The sequence below is a fragment of the Andrographis paniculata genome, unplaced genomic scaffold (assembly GCF_009805555.1).
Source record: "Andrographis paniculata isolate CXL003 unplaced genomic scaffold, ASM980555v1 Contig30END, whole genome shotgun sequence".
Taxonomy (NCBI): Eukaryota; Viridiplantae; Streptophyta; class Magnoliopsida; order Lamiales; family Acanthaceae; genus Andrographis; species Andrographis paniculata.
Genome location: NW_026137563.1, coordinates 1,880,088 through 1,898,217, shown reverse-complemented (window position 1 = coordinate 1,898,217; position 18,130 = coordinate 1,880,088). Strand labels below are relative to the sequence as shown.

General features: G+C 38.2%; 5 protein-coding genes across 5 annotated transcripts; 2 read left to right on the top strand and 3 right to left on the bottom strand.

The window, feature by feature from the left end:
* Positions 1-72: 72 nt before the first annotated feature.
* LOC127246585 (mannose-P-dolichol utilization defect 1 protein homolog 2) lies at positions 73-3,010 on the top strand. The gene is made up of 8 exons (XM_051268036.1): positions 73-336; positions 1,338-1,491; positions 1,861-1,933; positions 2,024-2,090; positions 2,254-2,313; positions 2,481-2,541; positions 2,632-2,673; positions 2,764-3,010. The coding sequence occupies exons 1-8, from the start codon at positions 181-183 to the stop codon at positions 2,865-2,867; spliced, it is 717 nt and encodes a 238-aa protein (XP_051123993.1). The 5' UTR covers positions 73-180; the 3' UTR covers positions 2,868-3,010.
* Positions 3,011-3,063: 53 nt separating this feature from the next.
* LOC127246584 (F-box protein At1g47056-like) lies at positions 3,064-5,050 on the bottom strand. Its single transcript, XM_051268035.1, has one exon. It carries the CDS (start codon positions 4,833-4,835, stop codon positions 3,237-3,239), a length of 1,599 nt encoding a protein of 532 aa, XP_051123992.1. The 5' UTR covers positions 4,836-5,050; the 3' UTR covers positions 3,064-3,236.
* Positions 5,051-11,633: 6,583 nt separating this feature from the next.
* Positions 11,634-12,955, top strand: LOC127246431 (transcription factor MYB73-like). The gene has a single exon (XM_051267822.1). It carries the CDS (start codon positions 11,765-11,767, stop codon positions 12,632-12,634), a length of 870 nt encoding a protein of 289 aa, XP_051123779.1. The 5' UTR covers positions 11,634-11,764; the 3' UTR covers positions 12,635-12,955.
* A 578-nt stretch (positions 12,956-13,533) lies between these two features.
* On the bottom strand, positions 13,534-14,263 carry LOC127246430 (F-box protein GID2). Its single transcript, XM_051267821.1, has one exon. It carries the CDS (start codon positions 14,234-14,236, stop codon positions 13,700-13,702), a length of 537 nt encoding a protein of 178 aa, XP_051123778.1. The 5' UTR covers positions 14,237-14,263; the 3' UTR covers positions 13,534-13,699.
* Positions 14,264-14,470: 207 nt separating this feature from the next.
* On the bottom strand, positions 14,471-18,001 carry LOC127246429 (cytochrome P450 81Q32-like). The gene is made up of 3 exons (XM_051267820.1): positions 17,677-18,001; positions 15,310-16,604; positions 14,471-15,212 (listed from the first exon to the last, which is right to left on the bottom strand). Exons 2-3 carry the CDS (start codon positions 16,195-16,197, stop codon positions 14,601-14,603), a joined length of 1,500 nt encoding a protein of 499 aa, XP_051123777.1. The 5' UTR covers positions 16,198-16,604; positions 17,677-18,001; the 3' UTR covers positions 14,471-14,600.
* Between the last annotated feature and the right edge of the window lie 129 nt (positions 18,002-18,130).

The following is an 18,130-nucleotide window of genomic DNA, read 5'->3' as shown; positions in this document are numbered from 1 at the left end:
AGTGAATATAATTATTTATTATAAATATTAAACAAATTGTCTATATAATGAAAGCATTTTATTGGACAAGGTAATTATTAATGCATTAATATCAGCAGCAGCAGATCTCCCAATTTCGAAGTCCATCGGAAGGAAAGCCGACTTCTGTTTCACCGCGAAGCTTCATATACAACCAAAGAGATGGTAGATATGAAGTTTTTGGGAATTGATTTTGGCTGTGCGGTGGGATCGCTTAGCAAAGGTGAATTTCCTGAAAAAGATTGTGTGCTTCCATTGATATCTAAGCTTTTGGGCTACTGCATCGTTGCTGCTTCCACTACAGTCAAACTCCCGCAGGTATTTTTTAATTGAAGATTTATCTACTTTGGAAATGTTGTTCTTAAACATTTTCTTAATTAAGACTGAATGGCTCATTAAAATTTTCTTAGGGTTTGGCCTTGGGGGCAGATAATTAAAGAAGAATTAACATTTAAGCTGGAATTATATAGTTAGTGCGTAATAACAAATATGTCATTGCAAATTTATGGTAAATTCTTATAGTTTGGATCGACTTGACTGAATTTCGTTGATCACAAATTCCATTTGTGTTTTGGAGGTGAAAGTGATGTCTGAATTCTGTGTTGGAATTCTGGCTAGATAGTTATGTGTATACCCTCTTGAATTCTCTATGTAATGCAATTAATTCAGTGGAGAGTTCTTAAACTGTGTGCTTGTGTTCTTGGGATTGGTAATTTTGTTTGTTTTGGATGTTAGTAGGGGTGAAAATTAATGGTTGAAAATGATCTTTTTGCCCTGTTGAGAACACAAATGAACAAAGCTAGGTGATTGTTGTATTAGTTAATTACCGGAATGCTAATCTGTCTTTTAAATAACACATGTAGGAATGCCAAACACAGAAATTTGAAATGGGATTTTCATAAACAAATTGCTATAGATCAAACTTCAATGGATTTTTAAAAATTTTCCTCAATCAATGGAATATTCTAAAGGCTGTCAAAGCCGCTAGGCTCAAAAAAGCTAAATTTCTTGTAGTGCTGCCCTTAAGGATGTAGGGAATGGTGATTCATCCTCGTAACATTAGATTTTCATTTTTCAACAAGCTGTGGTTTTTCAATGAGACAACCGTCTGGCTTTTAATATAGCTCCTGGATTATGGGTGGACACTGGTTGTAGATTGAATTTCAATGTGCATGAGGAGCCTGAATATATAAACACATAATTCATTTATTGAGAGTGGAACACAAAATCTTGTTGGTAATATATCACATTTATTTCTGAGCATATGATTCTGCAATAACCACCCCCCTTATGCAGTTCTTCTTTGGTTTTATTTTCAGATACTAAGAATTTTGAAACACAGTAGTGTCAGAGGGCTTAGTGTTGTAGCCTTTGAGCTTGAGGTAGTTGGCTATACCATTGCTTTGGCATATTGCCTTCACAAAGGTCTTCCTTTTTCAGCATATGGGGAGCTAGCATTCCTTTTGATTCAAGGTATGTAGTTTGGTTCCTTCTTATCCACATATTTCCTTGAGGGTAAATAAAAATAACTGGCAGAGAGAAGCATACAGGAAATTCTCTATCCCTATGTTTATCATCAAATTACATCATTTTAGCATAGTTGGTGAGGGCTGTTTGCTCAAATGCACTATTAAAATTGTGCACTATTTATTTTGGAAGAACCCCCTGTGCATTCATTCAATCAGTTATGTGGAGTAATTGAATAGTTTACTTTCTATCCTGAGGCCTGACAATCTGCAAGTTGATCCTAATAATGTTGATTTTCTTTGGCACTCATCTTACATATTGATACCTCCTATTTCTTATCTTATTCATTGCATCAATTCATCTTTACTTTTGCAGCCATTATTCTTGTGGCAATTATCTACTATTTCTCTCAACCACTGGGAATGAAAACATGGATTAGAGCTTTAATGTATCCTTCGAATTTTGACTGCTCTCATTCATGAAATGTAACTTGTTCCATAATAGTAAAGCCTCCATTTCCGTAACAATCTTCACACAGATATTGTGCAATAGCACCAACAATCTTGGCTGGACAAATTGATCCCCTTCTATTTGAAGCTTTATATGTGAGTCCCAACAATTAGCATTTATAATTTGAAATTTTCCTGTTCTGTTCCTATTAACCGCATCTTTCAGCTAAATTCTTGTGATATAGCCATCAGCAACTTCTTACCAGTGACACTTAATTCGTATTAGAGGCTAATCTCACGCTTGAAATGCATTCGACAGGCTTCTCAGCATGCAATTTTCTTCTTTGCAAGGATTCCACAGATCTGGGAAAACTTCAAGGTAACTGCTTTAGTTTTTTCTTTGCCTACTATGGAGCTTACAAAACATTTAAAACAATATTTTGTATTAATAGAACTTTGAGAAGTGTAAGCATGTTACAAGGATATTTGTTCTTCCCAGTATTGTTGCATTAGTTCATCCTTTACTTGTGTCATTTGCCTCAACAGAACAAAAGCACCGGGGAGCTTAGCTTTTTGACATCACTCATGAATTTTGGAGGCTCCATGGGTATGTATATATCTTATTCCTGTGTTTGCACGGGCTGAATAATTAGAGTTTGTAGCTTCTCATAATTCAACTCCTTGTGCTGTTTGGCAGTCCGAGTTTTCACCAGCATCCAGGAAAAGGCACCATTCAGCGGTATTCCTACCGATTCATACTCTTGATTCAACCTTTTTCATCATCCCTTTTATTTACTTTCCATGAATTATTACTATTATTAAACTGCAGTGGTGATGGGGTCTGTAATCGGCATTGCGACCAACGGTGCTATCTTAAGTCAAATTGTCACATACCAACAGCGCGCCGCAAAGAAGGAAAAGAAAACCGATTAGAGAAGTCGGATGAGTCGACCTGCTACTAGACTTATGTGTTGAAAACATAGAATCTTGACAGATAACAGCAAATTTATGTTCTTTTGTATTGGGAACACTGACTACTTATTTAAATCTACACACCATACTCTCTCTTCAGGTAAGGTTGCACTTGCACTGCCCTGTTGCTTATTCAATTCAGTTTCACACTTACATATAAAGTTAAAACCTTTTTAAATGCATGATCACATAACATTAGTTCTAAACAACTTGAATCATATCACAATTGCCATTCTAATTAAATCTTTCTGCTTAGCATCAACAATCAAAAAGGGATTCAAACATACCCTATAGATAGCCGAAATCTCCAACTTCGACAGCCAGCATACATTAGTTGTTGTTCCTCTCGAAAGTATTCCTCGTTCTGCTGCCAAAGCTCGACCACCTCCTCAACGTGCCCGCCACTAAGCTCCTACCGGAGAAAGACCCGAGCCTCATCTTAAACGAGGTTGCCCTTCCATTACTACCCGATGTTGTATTAACATCTCGGCCACCCACAGCCGCCACGTTATCGCCGCCACCAACATCCTGCTCATGAGCACCGGCAGCCTCCGCCAATTCCGGCTCTACTGCATCCAAATTCACCGCCAAAGAACCCCGACTCGCCCTCAACCAATCCACGCCCCCGGCTGTCACCCCTCGACACTTCTTGACCTTCACCTTCACCAAATTAGGACACCCACAAGCCAATGCTTCCATGCTCTGGTCCGAAACAGGACAACTCTTTATACACAACTTCTTCAAAGAAAGACACTTTGCAGCAATGCACGATATCTCGGCATCCCCGACAGTCTCGCTCCCACACAGAGCTAACCTCTCCAAATTCGGACAGTTATTGGCCACTTTCTCCAAACTCAAATGTGTAGGATTGACACCAATCAAAACCAGCTCCTGCAGATTAGGACAGTGTGCCGCGATCGCAATCAATCCTTGGTCGTTTATTCTATTCGTCTTCCATCCGTCAATGTGGACCTTCCTAAGCAGCCGGCATTTCTCGGCCACGTTCCCGATTCCGACATTCGTGCACTCAGGCGTTTTCACTAAATGCAGTATCTCAAGATCAGGACAGTTTGCCAGTGCAGACAGCCCCAAATCAGTAACCTGAATTTTCTCCAAATGAACCTCTGCAAGCCCTGCAATTCCATCTCCAATCGTTTCAAGCAACTTGTCCCAATTCCCAGCACACCTGTACAACTTCAAACTCCTCAAATTCTTTGCCCCGACAATCAATGCCCCGAAACGCTGCCCGTGGTAAAGATCCTTCAGACAAATTACTTTCAGAGAATCTGCAGCCTTCCCTGGCCCGATTGATTCAGACTCGGGCCCGTCGGCAATGCCGCGCAAGCGCTTTACAGAGAGCTCCTCAAGAAACCCACAATTTTCGAGCAAAGAATTCATCCCTTTTGCCCCGAAACCGCACGACCCACAAGAGAATTTCTTCAGATTCTTACAGCTCTCGGAGAAAGCAGACATCCCTTCGTCGGTGAGCTCGCGGCAGGCGCGGAGCTTCAGCCTCGTGAGGTTCCTCCACTTGAGAGAGATCAGAATCAAATCGTCGTCGCCGATGCTGACAGATCTGCGGTCACATTTTAGTGCGAGCTTAGTGACGGCGTCGAAACGGCGGCACAGGCGAGGTATGTCGGCGGAGAGCTCGAGCTGGGCGTGGAGCGAGAGGCGGTGGCGGCTCTGACCTTCCACTCTGAGCCATCGCCGGCAGACCAGAGAACAGCGCTTTCTGTCGCCGGAAGAAAGGGGCTGGAAAATGCAGGCCAGGCACTCGTCGGGTAGGGTTAGAGTGTGGTCGTTGCCGGAGATGGAGTCCTCGGCTATATCTTCTCGGTGGTTTTCGAAATCCGGCGAGGAAACCGCGGCGGCGGCGGTGGCGGACTTCGAGGATCTGGGCTTCCAGGTAGAAGCCGACTGGCCCATTTAACGTCGATCTCCGCCGCTCGATCGCTCAACCGATTGTGATTCTTGATTGAGCTGATCTGTTGCCCGCGGATTCGAAACTGGAAAGGAATTCCGATTTGATTTGAGACGATGATATTTGATTCAAGAGATCATCGTCGGGAATTAAGGCGGAAAGATGGGTACTTTTATTTAGGTTTTTTCTCGAGGATTATTGCTTTCAAATGTTTGTCTTATCAGTTCGGTTGAGTTCCATGTGTGGAGGTTTTCAGAATCCCGACACACCGTCGTGGCTCAAATCTAGCCGTTGTTCTTTTTTTTCTATTAGATCCTTAGCACCGTTATTGCATTATCTTCTAATAATTAATTCATTTATATAAATGGAGTTCATGGAATGAATATTTTTTAATTTGTTTTCACTTTTCAGCTGTGCTGTAACAAAATTATATGATCTTTGGGAGACTAAAGTTGATGTTTTGTTAATTTTACTTTGTATATCTAATTGTGGTAAGCCCAATCACATATCTTGATTTATTGACCTTGTTAGATTTTGTGACAGATTTTTATTTTTTATTTCAATGCAGATGATACGAATTTGATTCTTTATAGTAATATAATTACTTGTTAGTCAATCTTTATATAATATTATGTCACCGTACGTGTGCGATTTCATGTATACCTAATTTAAAATGGGACTAAATATAATAATACTACAATACATGTATTATTAACATGCATGTTATTGCTCCTCCAATTCATATAGATAATTGGATACATTTCCTTGTTCAAAATGTTGTCTTCAAATTTAATAGTATATTCAGATTGATCATCTTCAATTGTTCAAATTGTGTGATCTCCAAAATTACAACTTGTATAATTCCTTGATTACTTATTCAGAAGAAGCATAATGTTCTTAACAAGAACAACACAACAACACACAAGTAGATGCTGCTGCAACTCATACTCAGATCACAATTCACAACAACTAACACACCTTCAATTCAATTAATTCCCTTTCTTACCAATCGATTCCGCCACCGCTTCTTTCGCCGATTCCAGCTTCTCCGCCACCTTCACGGCGGCTCCAGCAACGCCTCCGGATTTCTCGTCGGTGCGCGGGGCGACATGAATCACCTCCACCTTCTCCGTCTCCTCGCCGCCGCCCGCCGGCGATCGGTGATCCACCGTCTCTACCTTCCTCTCCACCGCACCTTCGTCGTTAACTCTTTCCGTGCCCTAATTAATTCCATCATTCAAATAATACAGCCAGCAAAAAAAAAATATAATATCCAATCACACAAGTTTCAAATCTCAATTCCAGATTAACAGCGAACTCACGAACAATCAAATTGCATTCCAAAGGCATTACACAGAATTAATATAATCAAATCGAAGATGCAGAAATCCGATCGCCACGTACATACGTACCTTCGATGTATTCATTGAATCCGTAATGGCGCCGAGATTGAGATTGAGATTCAGACTCAGACTCAGATTAATTTTTGAATGTTAATCCGATTTATCTATCACAATTCACGAAGCAAATTAAAGCAGTGTCGTTGCCTTTTTGAAGGGGGGCTGAATGGTGACACGTGACATACAACGCAATTGCTGAGTCATAGTGCCTACCCAATCACATATTGCCAAGTCTACATTTAATTTATACATTAAATTCTACTGCACGGAACTCAATATTCAAATATTAATTAATTAAATTATGGGCTTTAACCTACGGCCCAAATCCAATTCCTTTTGTTATTAAACTTCAGCGTGGCCCACATTAAGCCCATTAGTCCGTAAACTATGTTATAATCCTACAGCCAGCCTGCTAACTGCAAAAATATTTATTCTGATAACATGAAAACCATTTTCAAATTATTATTCATATGTTACTGTTAATAAAAAGATCAAAACTTAACCAATTAAATCGAAATTAAAAGAAATTGAATATAATTGAAGATATATATATATGATCCTCATGGATAATTTGCTCATAAAATTCATTACCTAATAATTGAATAGAATATACAATTAATTGATTGCTTAATTAATTAATTAATTATATGAAATAAATTATAATTGGTATCCTGAAGTTCACTAAAAATAAATAAGGTGATTGATGAGTGCATAAAATAATGATGATTAGTTAGGATATTAATTATAACCTATTGGCGCATGTTTCCTCTGCTTTCGGCCATGCAATAATTATTTTATTTTTATTGTCGAATATTACTAACTATATTAAAGATTTTAAAATAGTCAAAGTTGGTGGGTCCTATAAACCTACATGATAGCTACCTACATTTGTCTATATTATAGAAAAATAAATAAATAAATTTATATGCGAAATTAGTCCCACGAGAATCATGAGTTTCACAACATTCGGTTTCGGCGTCCATATACCTACGTAACTATCTCTATATTATATATATATATATATATATACACGTGGAAAATGAATTTTGTTTATTTATGTTTTTAATTTTACTTTTATACATTTTATTTTTTTAATCCTTATATTGATTACCTTTCGTATATGTATGTAATTTCTTTAAATAAAATTTTAAAAGAATACTTATATATAATTAAATACTAATAAAATTAATAAAAATGACCGGTAAACTAAAGAGCGTAATAAAGTTGCTTTATAAGCAGACCTCGCAGCCTATACAATAAATTATTTTTATCAATTACAGCTGTATATTCAATCAAGTTTTTTTCTTTTCTGTCTCTTTTGTTTTTAATTATTTTATTGTTATTATTTAAATAATTGAGCGTATACAATAATTTGTTGTGATGTAATGTGTGGTGAGAAACGTACTGACTTTGTTAATCCTGTCCAGTTATAGATTAATCCAATTTCTTATTACTAAGTCGGTGATAAATTGAATTATAAGCTGATATTATACTTTCAATTTTTTATTTTTTTTTTCATTTCAATAATTTTTTCAATTCTTTATATATATTATAATCTTTGGGTGTGTCAATTTTGTATGTTTGGATGAATATATTTTTTTTATGTCAGATATACAAAATTATATCGGTAATACTTCATCCGTCCCATAACAAAGTATCTATTTTTTCATTTTAGTCCGTCTCATAACAAAGTATCAATTTTATTTTTTTTTAATAACTGTACTATCTACCTAACATTACAAATACACTTACAACTTATAATATATTATATAAATATCATTATTTTTATATCACACATACTAACAAGGTTATTTTAGTCATTTATACTTTATTCCTACTATATCCCAATATAATACTAATATTTCTAAAATTACGAGCAAAAAAAGCAAATGGATACTTCTTTTTGGGACGAAGGGAGTACAAAAAATAATAGTTTGTATTGAATTATTGTTTTTTTTTTCTAAGTGAACATATTATATATTGTATTAATATTTATATACTCCCTCAGTCCCAAAATAAGTGTCTCATTGAGAGTTGACACGAGAATTAAGGAATAATAGTATTTAATTGAAAGTGGGTATAAAGTATAATAAAAATGAATAAAATGCCCTTACTTTTTGAAGGATTTTAAAGAGGATGTTAGAGTAATAATTAGGGGTAGTATGAAAAAGTATAAATAATTTTGTTATAAAATGGGGGACCACGGCTACTAAATAAGGAAACAAGACAATTATTTTGGGACAGACAAAAATGGAAAAACAAGACAAATCTTTTGGGACGGAGGGTGTATTTTATTTTATTTTTGTTATATTTATGAAATTGTATTACTCATAAATAAGTTGGATGAACAACTTCTTTTATTCTCTGTATGTCGAAATTTTTTCGAAAATTTCAAAATATTTTTACAGCTCAAAGCAAACACATCCTTAATTTTGATCTGATTCAATAATTAGATATTATTAGAAGAAACAATTGACACATATATTGATTAGGGTAGTATTTTATAATTAAAGAATTTGACGGGAAACCGAAAGTTGTCGGGATATGATATGTATATGCAGAAAATGGACCGCCGCCGGCCGGTGCTCCATTCGTAAGAATGTCTGACCTGTCCAAATGTTTATCGATCCACGTGGCATGTGGGCCCCAAGTCATTTGAAAACCTAACAAACATCAAATTACCTAACACGCAATCAGTTAGGGTAATAAATGGGATAACAAGTTTTGTTACTTTGGAAAAAAACAATAAAAAATGTTTGAGAATATTTATATTACCATCTCTAAACATTTTTTTTAATAATATAAAAATATATCACTATTTTTCGAATGCGCTCTTGATACTATCATTAATGTATGTGGTATATTTTTTTATTTAATATTACGGTCTGTTAGAAAAGACATATAGGACAAATCATGTATGTTAGATTTTACAGAAAAAAATGTTAACAAACTTAGAATCGATCACCGTTTCTTACGAAATATCAATATTTTATTTTATTTTATTTTATTCTATTTTATTTTCTTAGTGGAAGTGGTATCACACGTTGAATGTATGTATGAATATGTGTAGAGAGTAGAGTTGCTTAATGTGGTGAAAAGCCACTTCACTTGCTACCTTTATTCTTTCCATGTTTTTTACTTTTTTCACTTTAGTAGTTTGCTGTCATCAACATAAAGTATCAATCATCAAATAAAGTATATGCAGATTTCTTGCTGCCAATTAGGATCTCTACATAGGATTTTTGGTTGAATTTCAATTTTATTTAAATAATATTTTAATAGCTATTTTATGAAATAAACAATAGTATTTTTTTATTGACAAATCATACTTATAAAAAAAGGATATAGTTTATACTACAAACTATAATTAGTTTAACTCTATAATACCAAAATGATGTATATTTTCACAATTTGTGTTGTGTGTCCCAATAAAGCAGCAGGACCAATCACAACTCTCAATCTAATAAATTGGCCAATTGGATCAAAAGATCTCACTTTAGTTTGCAGAATAAATTATGCATGAAATAACTAAATTTAATAATCTAAAGTAATTTTGATATGAACACCAAATTAAAGCTGCAAGGAATATATTTTGATTGTATCTCTCTCTAATGGAGTATGAGGAAGCATCCTCTTCCTTTCCTCACCAGTCACCATGTGGATGTTCATTTACCCAAAATAAATAAATAAATATTTAAAAAGAGAATCTTTCGATATACATTTATTTCGACTAATTAAAGAATCCAAACATGCAGATTAATTTTTATTTTTTATTTTCCTAATTTTTTGCTGAAAAGAAGAGATCCAGTGCTTTTGATATGTTATTTTTAATTAATTTGATGCCTATCTACTCTATTCAGTGCATCAGGACTGATATATAATTATTAAAATCTTTGTTCCCAAAAATTGTGGCAATTATTTATGAATGGATTAAATTATATACAATTGAATAATTAAAGGGCAACGAAAGTACAACCTGTTAGGTACATAATACCGTAGATCCGTATACAAAGCAGTAGATTTGATTCTGTTTAGATTATTATGTGTTCATTATTTTATTTAATTTAATTTTAATTAATAATGGATATTTAATTACTTAAGTAAATCAATTGAGCCAACTTTGGGCGGGCCATGTGCGACAACTTTGATGGTCAATTTTTAAATATGGAAACTTATCAATAATGGAGTTTTTTTTTTTTTTTATGAATTATGATTGTTCTTGGGAGAAATAAGTTATCTAATGTTTGTATACGAGGGTGTGGTAATTATAAAGGGGTTTAATACATTTTGCAATTACATTTCCATCAATTTAAATTTCTATAAATTTAAGAATTCAAACTATGTGAAACTACGATGATAGTAATAATAATAATAATAATAATAATAAGAGACACACGTGTGGCACAGTACTTGTCACGTGAGCGCACTTGCGGGACGTAGTGTGGAAGAGCGAAAGTAGGTGAAAATATGGCCAGGTAGCACGTGACGACGACACCACGTTGGATTTTTTTTCATTCATGTGGAAATTGACATTTATAGTTATATATATATAGTTTGCTGAACCCTCACGGCTAATTTAAATATATATTTTTAAATTTTTTTGGAGATCATCTGAAAATACAATTATCAATTGTACAATTCATTACTATTTATTTAAAATCATGATTAATAGGCAGGGAGGCAGGGGATATGAATAAGTCGCAGTGAACATACGTAACGTACGTCCGGTCTCTGAATATTCAGGTGCCATTTATTCCACCCAATTCATAATTGTAACTTAATTTAATACTGTACGTAATAACAACATGTATGGTTGGTGGGTGGGGCGTAGCAGTTATGGCTTCAGACAATATTGAATTTCTAATAATAATAATAGGAGTATCTGACAAGATTTAAGTACACTACCTTTGAATAAAAACCATTCAATACAAGGAAATAAAAAGCATTACATAAAAATGAATACCTAAATCTATTAAATTCATTCATTCGACCAAATAATCAACAAGGCTAATTTAAATTTGAATAAGGCGTGTGAATTCATTTAATTAATTAATTAAAATTGGGTTTGAAATGAAGGGAGAGTACAGTTAGTATAGACGACTCTCGTCTCGTCTGTGACCCGTTTGTTGGTTGGTTACTCTGCCCTGCCCTGCCCTGCCCTAAGTTTTGTCGTGTAGCGACTACTAATGCGCGCTGTGCAGTGCTTGCCCACCATTCAAAAAATAAAAATATCCTTTAATGCTATCCAGCCTGGCTACTGCTAACTTATTAACTTCCAAAACGGTCGGTGTTGTGAAATTTCCATCATTTATATTTATGCCCATGCCCCTAATTGCACGACGCGTGTCCCTTGCCAGCTACTATAACCTATTCCCTATTCCCTACTCTCTCCTTACTCCACTCCAGTCCTCGCCACCCCTCGTCTCTATCCGTTCCCTTTTTCCCACGCTATAAATACATTCATCTCCCTTCCTACGTCTCCTCCATTGCCGTTTCTCCAATCATCTGCGACTAACTATCTAAACACCACATCTATGGCGGACAGGATCAAAGGTCCATGGAGCCCCGAGGAGGACCATCTGTTGCAAAAACTCGTGGAGAAGCACGGCGCCAGGAACTGGTCCCTTATAAGCAAGTCCATCCCCGGTCGCTCCGGCAAGTCCTGCCGTCTCCGGTGGTGCAACCAGCTCTCGCCGCAGGTGGAGCACCGGGCCTTTACGGCGGAGGAAGACGCGACTATCATCCGGGCCCACGCCAAGTTCGGGAACAAGTGGGCGACCATTGCCCGCCTGCTCTCCGGCCGGACCGACAACGCCATCAAAAACCACTGGAACTCTACCCTGAAGCGCAAGTGCCTGTCCATGTCGGAGGAGGAGCTCAACAGCTTCGATCCCGACGCCGTCCACCCGCCGCCGCTGAAGCGATCGGCGAGCGTCGGCCCCGGCACGGAGGTCTTCTGCTTCAACCCGGGTAGCCCGTCCGGGTCGGACATGAGCGGCCTGAGCCATTCGGGTCATCTCGTTTTCCGACCCGTTGCTCGGACGGTTGGGTTCTCGCCGCCAGACCCGGTCACGTCGCTTAGCCTTTCGCTTCCCGGATCGGATGCGACTACGCCGGCGCCGGCGTCGATTTTAACAGAGCAAAGCTTGAATCGGAATCCAATTCCAATACTACAGCAAGTGGCGGATCATCCCGCACCCGTTTTATCATCTAAGCAGTATCCATCGCAGCATCCTGTTGAAGCTGCTGCTATCCAATCTAACCAGTTTTTCAATCCAGAATTCCTGTCAGTGATGATGGAGATGGTGAGGAAGGAAGTGAGGAGTTACATGGAAGGGATTGAGCAGAATGGGTTCTTAAGCCTGCAGAGTGAGGGCATCCGAAATGATGCTGCAGTCAAGTGAGAGATTGGGATTAGGATCGGATCGGATCATAGGCAAAGTTTGATTGATTAATTGATTGATTGGTTGAGTCTGTTTATGATATGCGAGTGAGTTTTAAGGATGGAATTTATTCAGTACAAGTGGGCTATGGAAGAAGAAGAAGAAGAAGAAGAAAGACAGCATCTGATGACCTAGCTTGTATTTGAATCTTTGAGAGAGAGAGAGAGAGAGAGAGAAATAAGTTTGCTTAGTGTCCCTCACTGTATATAAATGAGAAGAGAATGAATTTAACAATGGATCAATCCCAAATTAAATGGAATTGAGAGGTTGGCATTTTGCACATTTTGCTGAGCAACAACCATATCCAAAAGAATTGGTTTTAGCATGGATGCCTAGAGATGCTAGATGATGTTGCTGCCCAATAACTTTGTTAATAATAACAATAGTAAATTAGTAATAATAAATAATAATTTATATATGTATAACTTCATCTGGATCCAGTTATCATGTGCACTGACTGAAAAGCAAGCATTCAGCATCTCCAGTTTTATGCAGCGCCAAGAAAATGTCATCTGAATATTTTAGCCAGGTTTCTGCATAGAGAATTGAACTGAACACGAAGCAGCACAGCCACAGTTCTCACACAAAGTTCATAAAAAACTGATCTTTTTTTTTTTTCTCAGTTCAACAATAACCCAAACGGAATTACATGAGATTCAACCAAAATCTCGCACTATCAGGTGAATTGAATTGTTTACATGCTTGTTACTAAAGGTAGTTCCAATCCAAGTTATTATCTCTTGCAAAAATGAATGCCACAAAGGGTTGGTGGGGGCAAGTTAAGGACTGAGTGCAGCTTTCTTGCTACATTCAGTAAGAATGGCCAAAATAGAAGTAGAGCAGAGTCAAGAGAATCAGAGGATACAAACGAATTGAACATTCATTCATTGTAGGAAAACCCTAATTGTACATCTTAATACAACAAGCCACTGATGGTGATATTACAGATGCGAACGAAAGATGAGGAGCTAAATGAAGATAAAAATACTCAATTCCAGAGCCACAGAGATTCACTTAACTTCATTATTAATTTCCCGATTTGCTTCGGTTATTGAAGCTCATCTTCTCGAAATACTTAATCGAGAGCAAGGAAAGTGAAAGATTTACCTCATCCTTTCCCCATCGAGGTTTAGATCTAGCCGGGGCGAGTGGAGGAGGATGGTAAGGCCAAGCGGAGACAGCAATCGGCGCCGGAGATGAAGAGACCGGCTTCAGCAGCGGCCATAGATGACTCGAGTAGAGGCTACGGAAGCCGCCGAGCGCCGAGACAACCGCCCGCAGCTGGATCGGGCTGCGGTGGTGATGCTTTGTGCAGATCAGCTCCCACAGACGCTCATCCTGCGCCGTCCGCTTCCAAAGCCGGCTGACGCACGCCGCCTTCGCTAGAGTGCTCCCGTCGTCGATCCGTTGCAGAATCTCAAACAACAGATTCTCATCGAGCAACACCGCCTCTGTTTCTTTCAATAATTCCTCACCTCCTTGCTTTATCTTCTTGCTCGCCTCATTTTCTGTATCCCCGGAGACGGCCGAGCTGCTTTCTCCGCCGGAAAGTGAGCGCTTCATTTCCGGTAAGAAAGTAATCGAGGAAGGAACGATTTGAGGTTAGGTTTGCGAATTGATAAGCAAAGGAATCGGCGAACAGGCTGTTTCCAACGAGATCAAGATCAGAAGAGCAAAGTTTTTGGAGTTATCCAGTTAAAATGACAAGTTTGCCCCTGAAAGTATAACCCTTTTATCAATTTGATCCTACCATTTTGCGCACATAACCAAAATAGCCCATAAAAGTTTTCAAGAAACAGCCCATTGAGCAGCGGCATTCAACTCAAACTCACTGCTCCAAAGTTTCCGAATTGAAATAAAAGCAACATTATACAACAACTCATACGTTCCCTGTACGGACATGGCTGAAGAATTAACACACCTGCAACTAACAGTCTCTCTCAATGGCAAACTCCAAGATTCTTGGCTTGCAAAGAGCCTCTAATGGCAGAACCTTAGGGATACTAAACCCTGTCCCTTCAGTCATATCCACCAATTCATCACTCACTCTTTCCCACTCCAACACCTGAATCATCGTCCCCAGTGTCAACCCCAGCACCCTGGTGGCGATCCCGCCGCCGGGGCATTTCCGGCGGCCGGATCCAAAAGGGAGCATGAATCCCTCTTCTTCCCTCCCGCCATGCCTCTCCGGCAAGAACTTGTCTGGCTCCTCCCACAACCTCGGATCCCTATGAATCGCCCATATATTGACCAGCAGCATAGTCCCCTTCTCCACATCGTACCCTCCGACCTTGCAATCGCCGGAGGCTTCGTGGGGTATCAGAAACGGCACCGGAGGATACAGCCGGAGTGTCTCGGCGATCACTTTGTTAAGATACGTCAGCTTCGGCAGATCCTCCTCGCTCAAGAGACGATCCGCCGGCACGTGGGCATCGATTTCTGATTTTATCTTCTTCATAGCTTCTGGGTTGTTGAGCAGCAGCGCCATTGCCCATTCCATGCTTATTGACATTGTATCTGTTCCTGCAACCAGCAGCACCTGTTCGTAGACAAATTTTACAGTGGTATAGTTAAGAAGAAAGACATCAATCAAGTATGAATTTTTAAAAACTTTGAATTGGGTTTGATCTTCTCACCAGTATGATTCCTTTGATGATCTCATCTGTATAGTATCCAGGATCATCTTCTTGCAGCGAGAGCAAGCGATCGATCATCGTCGTTTCCGACAGGGCTCCGCGGCGTTCATTCACCAAATCCTGTAAGAATCTGTCGAGTTTTTCCATCAAAGCAGCAAATCTCTTTTCCAGGCCCTGGAAATCCACCCACTGCAGAATTGGCAAGAGGTCGCCCAAATTAGTGTTCCCGCTGTACTCAAGCATCTCCCTCATTATGAATCTGACTCTTCTTGCCTCCTCTGCATCCTCGACGTTGTCTCCATAGTACCTTTTCCCAGCAATAGTCATCGACAGCACGTTGAAAGCGAGCTCGATGAATTTAGACTTCAAGTCCACCTTGATCCATCCACAATTCTTTTCCGAATCACATGAAAGCTCATTCAGCAGCAGGAGCAGCTCCTTCCTTCGCGTGCTCGTAAAAATGGCGATCCTCGTAGGCAAGAAAATCTCCATTGCTGCAAGACGGCGTAGGTTGCGCCAATGATCGCCGTAGGGAGCTATGCTGATTGTAGTGTAGTTGTAGCTGAAGTGTTTTGTCGACAGGGTGGAGGGGCGGTTGGCGAAAACAATATCGTTCTTGGTGAAGCATTCTTCGACGGCAGCCGGAGAGGTGACGAGCAGAACTTTCCGGACACCGAGCCGGAGCAATAATATGTCTCCATACTTGGCAGAGAGGGCTTGGAGAGTTTGGTTCAGTGGCTCTTTAAGCAGATGAAGATGACCTATCAATGGAAGTGATGGTGGACTTGGAGGCTTATTACATCTTTGCTTATTCACTACAATTTTCCTTAGCATTGTAAAGACTAATAGAAGAAGAAGTATAATGCTACAAAGAATTACGAGTTCCATTTCTGCTCAAACTCAAAAGTGTATTATGCTGTAAATGCAAGCCTTCTTGATTATTATATATACAAGTTATACAGATATTGTCTTAGTTGGGACATCAGCTTCATAGCTTAAACAAAAGTCTAAATGCCAATTTGTATTCCACATCAAATATGTGAAGACAGAAACAGTTAAATTAGGAGAAAAAAGAAAAAAGACTAAAAAGGCACAGTAGCAACACTGGACATCATCACCTTCACAAAACTGTAAATGGTTTCCAGAAAGCCACGTTGTACCTTAATGAGTGTCTTTTTTGAGACATGGCATCTAATCAAATCTTCACCCACTCACATAAGTAGAGATATAGAACCTTACCCTATCTATTATTGATGATGTCACCAATTGGGCTTCAAGAAGTTTCTCATGATGATCTGAAATGTTGGAATATTATATAAATATATAATCAGGGTAGGACAGTGTAAAAGATCATATAATCTCTTACGTATTCAAATATCTTTTCAATCATCAGAAAGCCCATTACTCAAAACTTATCCTTGTGTCCTTTTAACTTAAAATGCAGATATGAAGATCACAGTTAATTTTGTGGCAAATTAAAGCCAATCATTAAAATATCAGAGAACAAAGCTCTCTTCAATATCAAGCGAATCAAAAGACATTGGCCTTGCCTTCTTTTTTTTTTCGATCAAAAAAAAAAAAAAAAAACCTAACCACCTCAAAAAATGGGCATATTTACAGATTCACATTCCTGAAACAATGGCAGAGGAAAAGACATGCAGATCCCTCCAAAGATCTTAACATGACAGGCACAACTATAATATATTCAGATCGATCAGGCCACTGTTTCTTTATTTTGATGGAATTATACATTGCTTTATATTCATTATTTTTCTGCCCTAATTGTGTATTTGTGTTAAAATTTCAAAGTAGTGCTTTATCCTCGTGGTAAAAATCTAGCAAAAAGTCAAACTTTATCATAGTGTTTCAAACATATGAAATATATTATGATCACTGTCACACAAAAAGTCAGTTAATTTCTCTTTAAGCCATGCCATTGAATCCGCAGTCAACAGCCAACTTTCAAAGATCAAAAGGAATAAATAATAATGGAGAGAGAGAGAGAGAGTATAAAAGACAAAAACAAGGACAACTTGAAAGACACTGCAAGTAAAGAACAGGAAAAAAGCAAATGTCCAGAAATTACCACAAAATCTGCTCCCAACTCTCTATCTAAAATGGTGCAACAAAACGAACCACACACACAGATATATATATATATGATGAAGTTTGAATGCAGCAATAATGGATTTGTTGGTATGATGAAACATGAAAGGAGAGGAAGAAAACCCTAATATACAATTCCCAAAATTAAAGCAGAGGAAAACAACGATCATATATATGAATGTCAAAATAATCAATCAATCAAACCCTAACTAGCTAGCACAAACTGGCACGTACGTACGTGTTAATTTAACTTAATTTTACCAAACCCTAATTAATTGAATTCAGCGATTGTGGAGAGGGTCTGATTCATTGGGCACTCGTCTTTTGCTGGAGAAAAAGAATCCCCTTTGCGCATTACTCCGATCACCATCCATTTCTCCTCCGATCAGCTGCTGCTGCTGCTTTTCTCCGTCATAGGCTTTCGTCGCAGTTCCTCCATTGCTATCCTGATCTCCAGCCGATAACAGTAGAGCCATTACCAAATACAGCAACCCCAAGATCCGAAGCCAGCTGTGTGGAATGTTGTTGGTGTGCATGGTGTTCAATTTGTTTGACTGGAAGGAAGGAAGTTCTAAGACAAAAAGGAAAGAATATTTGAAAAAGGAAGATACAAAGGGTTTCTGTTTTCTGCGCGTATATATAAAGGAAAGGCAAACATTCAGATTCAGATTGGGAGGGTCTCTTCTCTTTTGGGGTTTGGGATTTTTGCAAATTT

Bases quoted from the DNA above. Each gene is read 5' to 3' on its own strand.
- LOC127246585 (XM_051268036.1), top strand. From the start codon at position 181: ATGGTAGATATGAAGTTTTTGGGAATTGATTTTGGCTGTGCGGTGGGA. The intron at 2,091-2,253 runs GTGAGTCCCAAC...TGCATTCGACAG, and splicing joins TTCTATTTGAAGCTTTATAT to GCTTCTCAGCATGCAATTTT. The intron at 2,674-2,763 runs GTATTCCTACCG...ATTAAACTGCAG, and splicing joins GGAAAAGGCACCATTCAGCG to TGGTGATGGGGTCTGTAATC.
- LOC127246584 (XM_051268035.1), bottom strand. From the start codon at position 4,835: ATGGGCCAGTCGGCTTCTACCTGGAAGCCCAGATCCTCGAAGTCCGCC.
- LOC127246431 (XM_051267822.1), top strand. From the start codon at position 11,765: ATGGCGGACAGGATCAAAGGTCCATGGAGCCCCGAGGAGGACCATCTG.
- LOC127246430 (XM_051267821.1), bottom strand. From the start codon at position 14,236: ATGAAGCGCTCACTTTCCGGCGGAGAAAGCAGCTCGGCCGTCTCCGGG.
- LOC127246429 (XM_051267820.1), bottom strand. From the start codon at position 16,197: ATGGAACTCGTAATTCTTTGTAGCATTATACTTCTTCTTCTATTAGTC. The intron at 15,213-15,309 runs GTGAGAAGATCA...GTCTACGAACAG, and splicing joins TCATCAAAGGAATCATACTG to GTGCTGCTGGTTGCAGGAAC.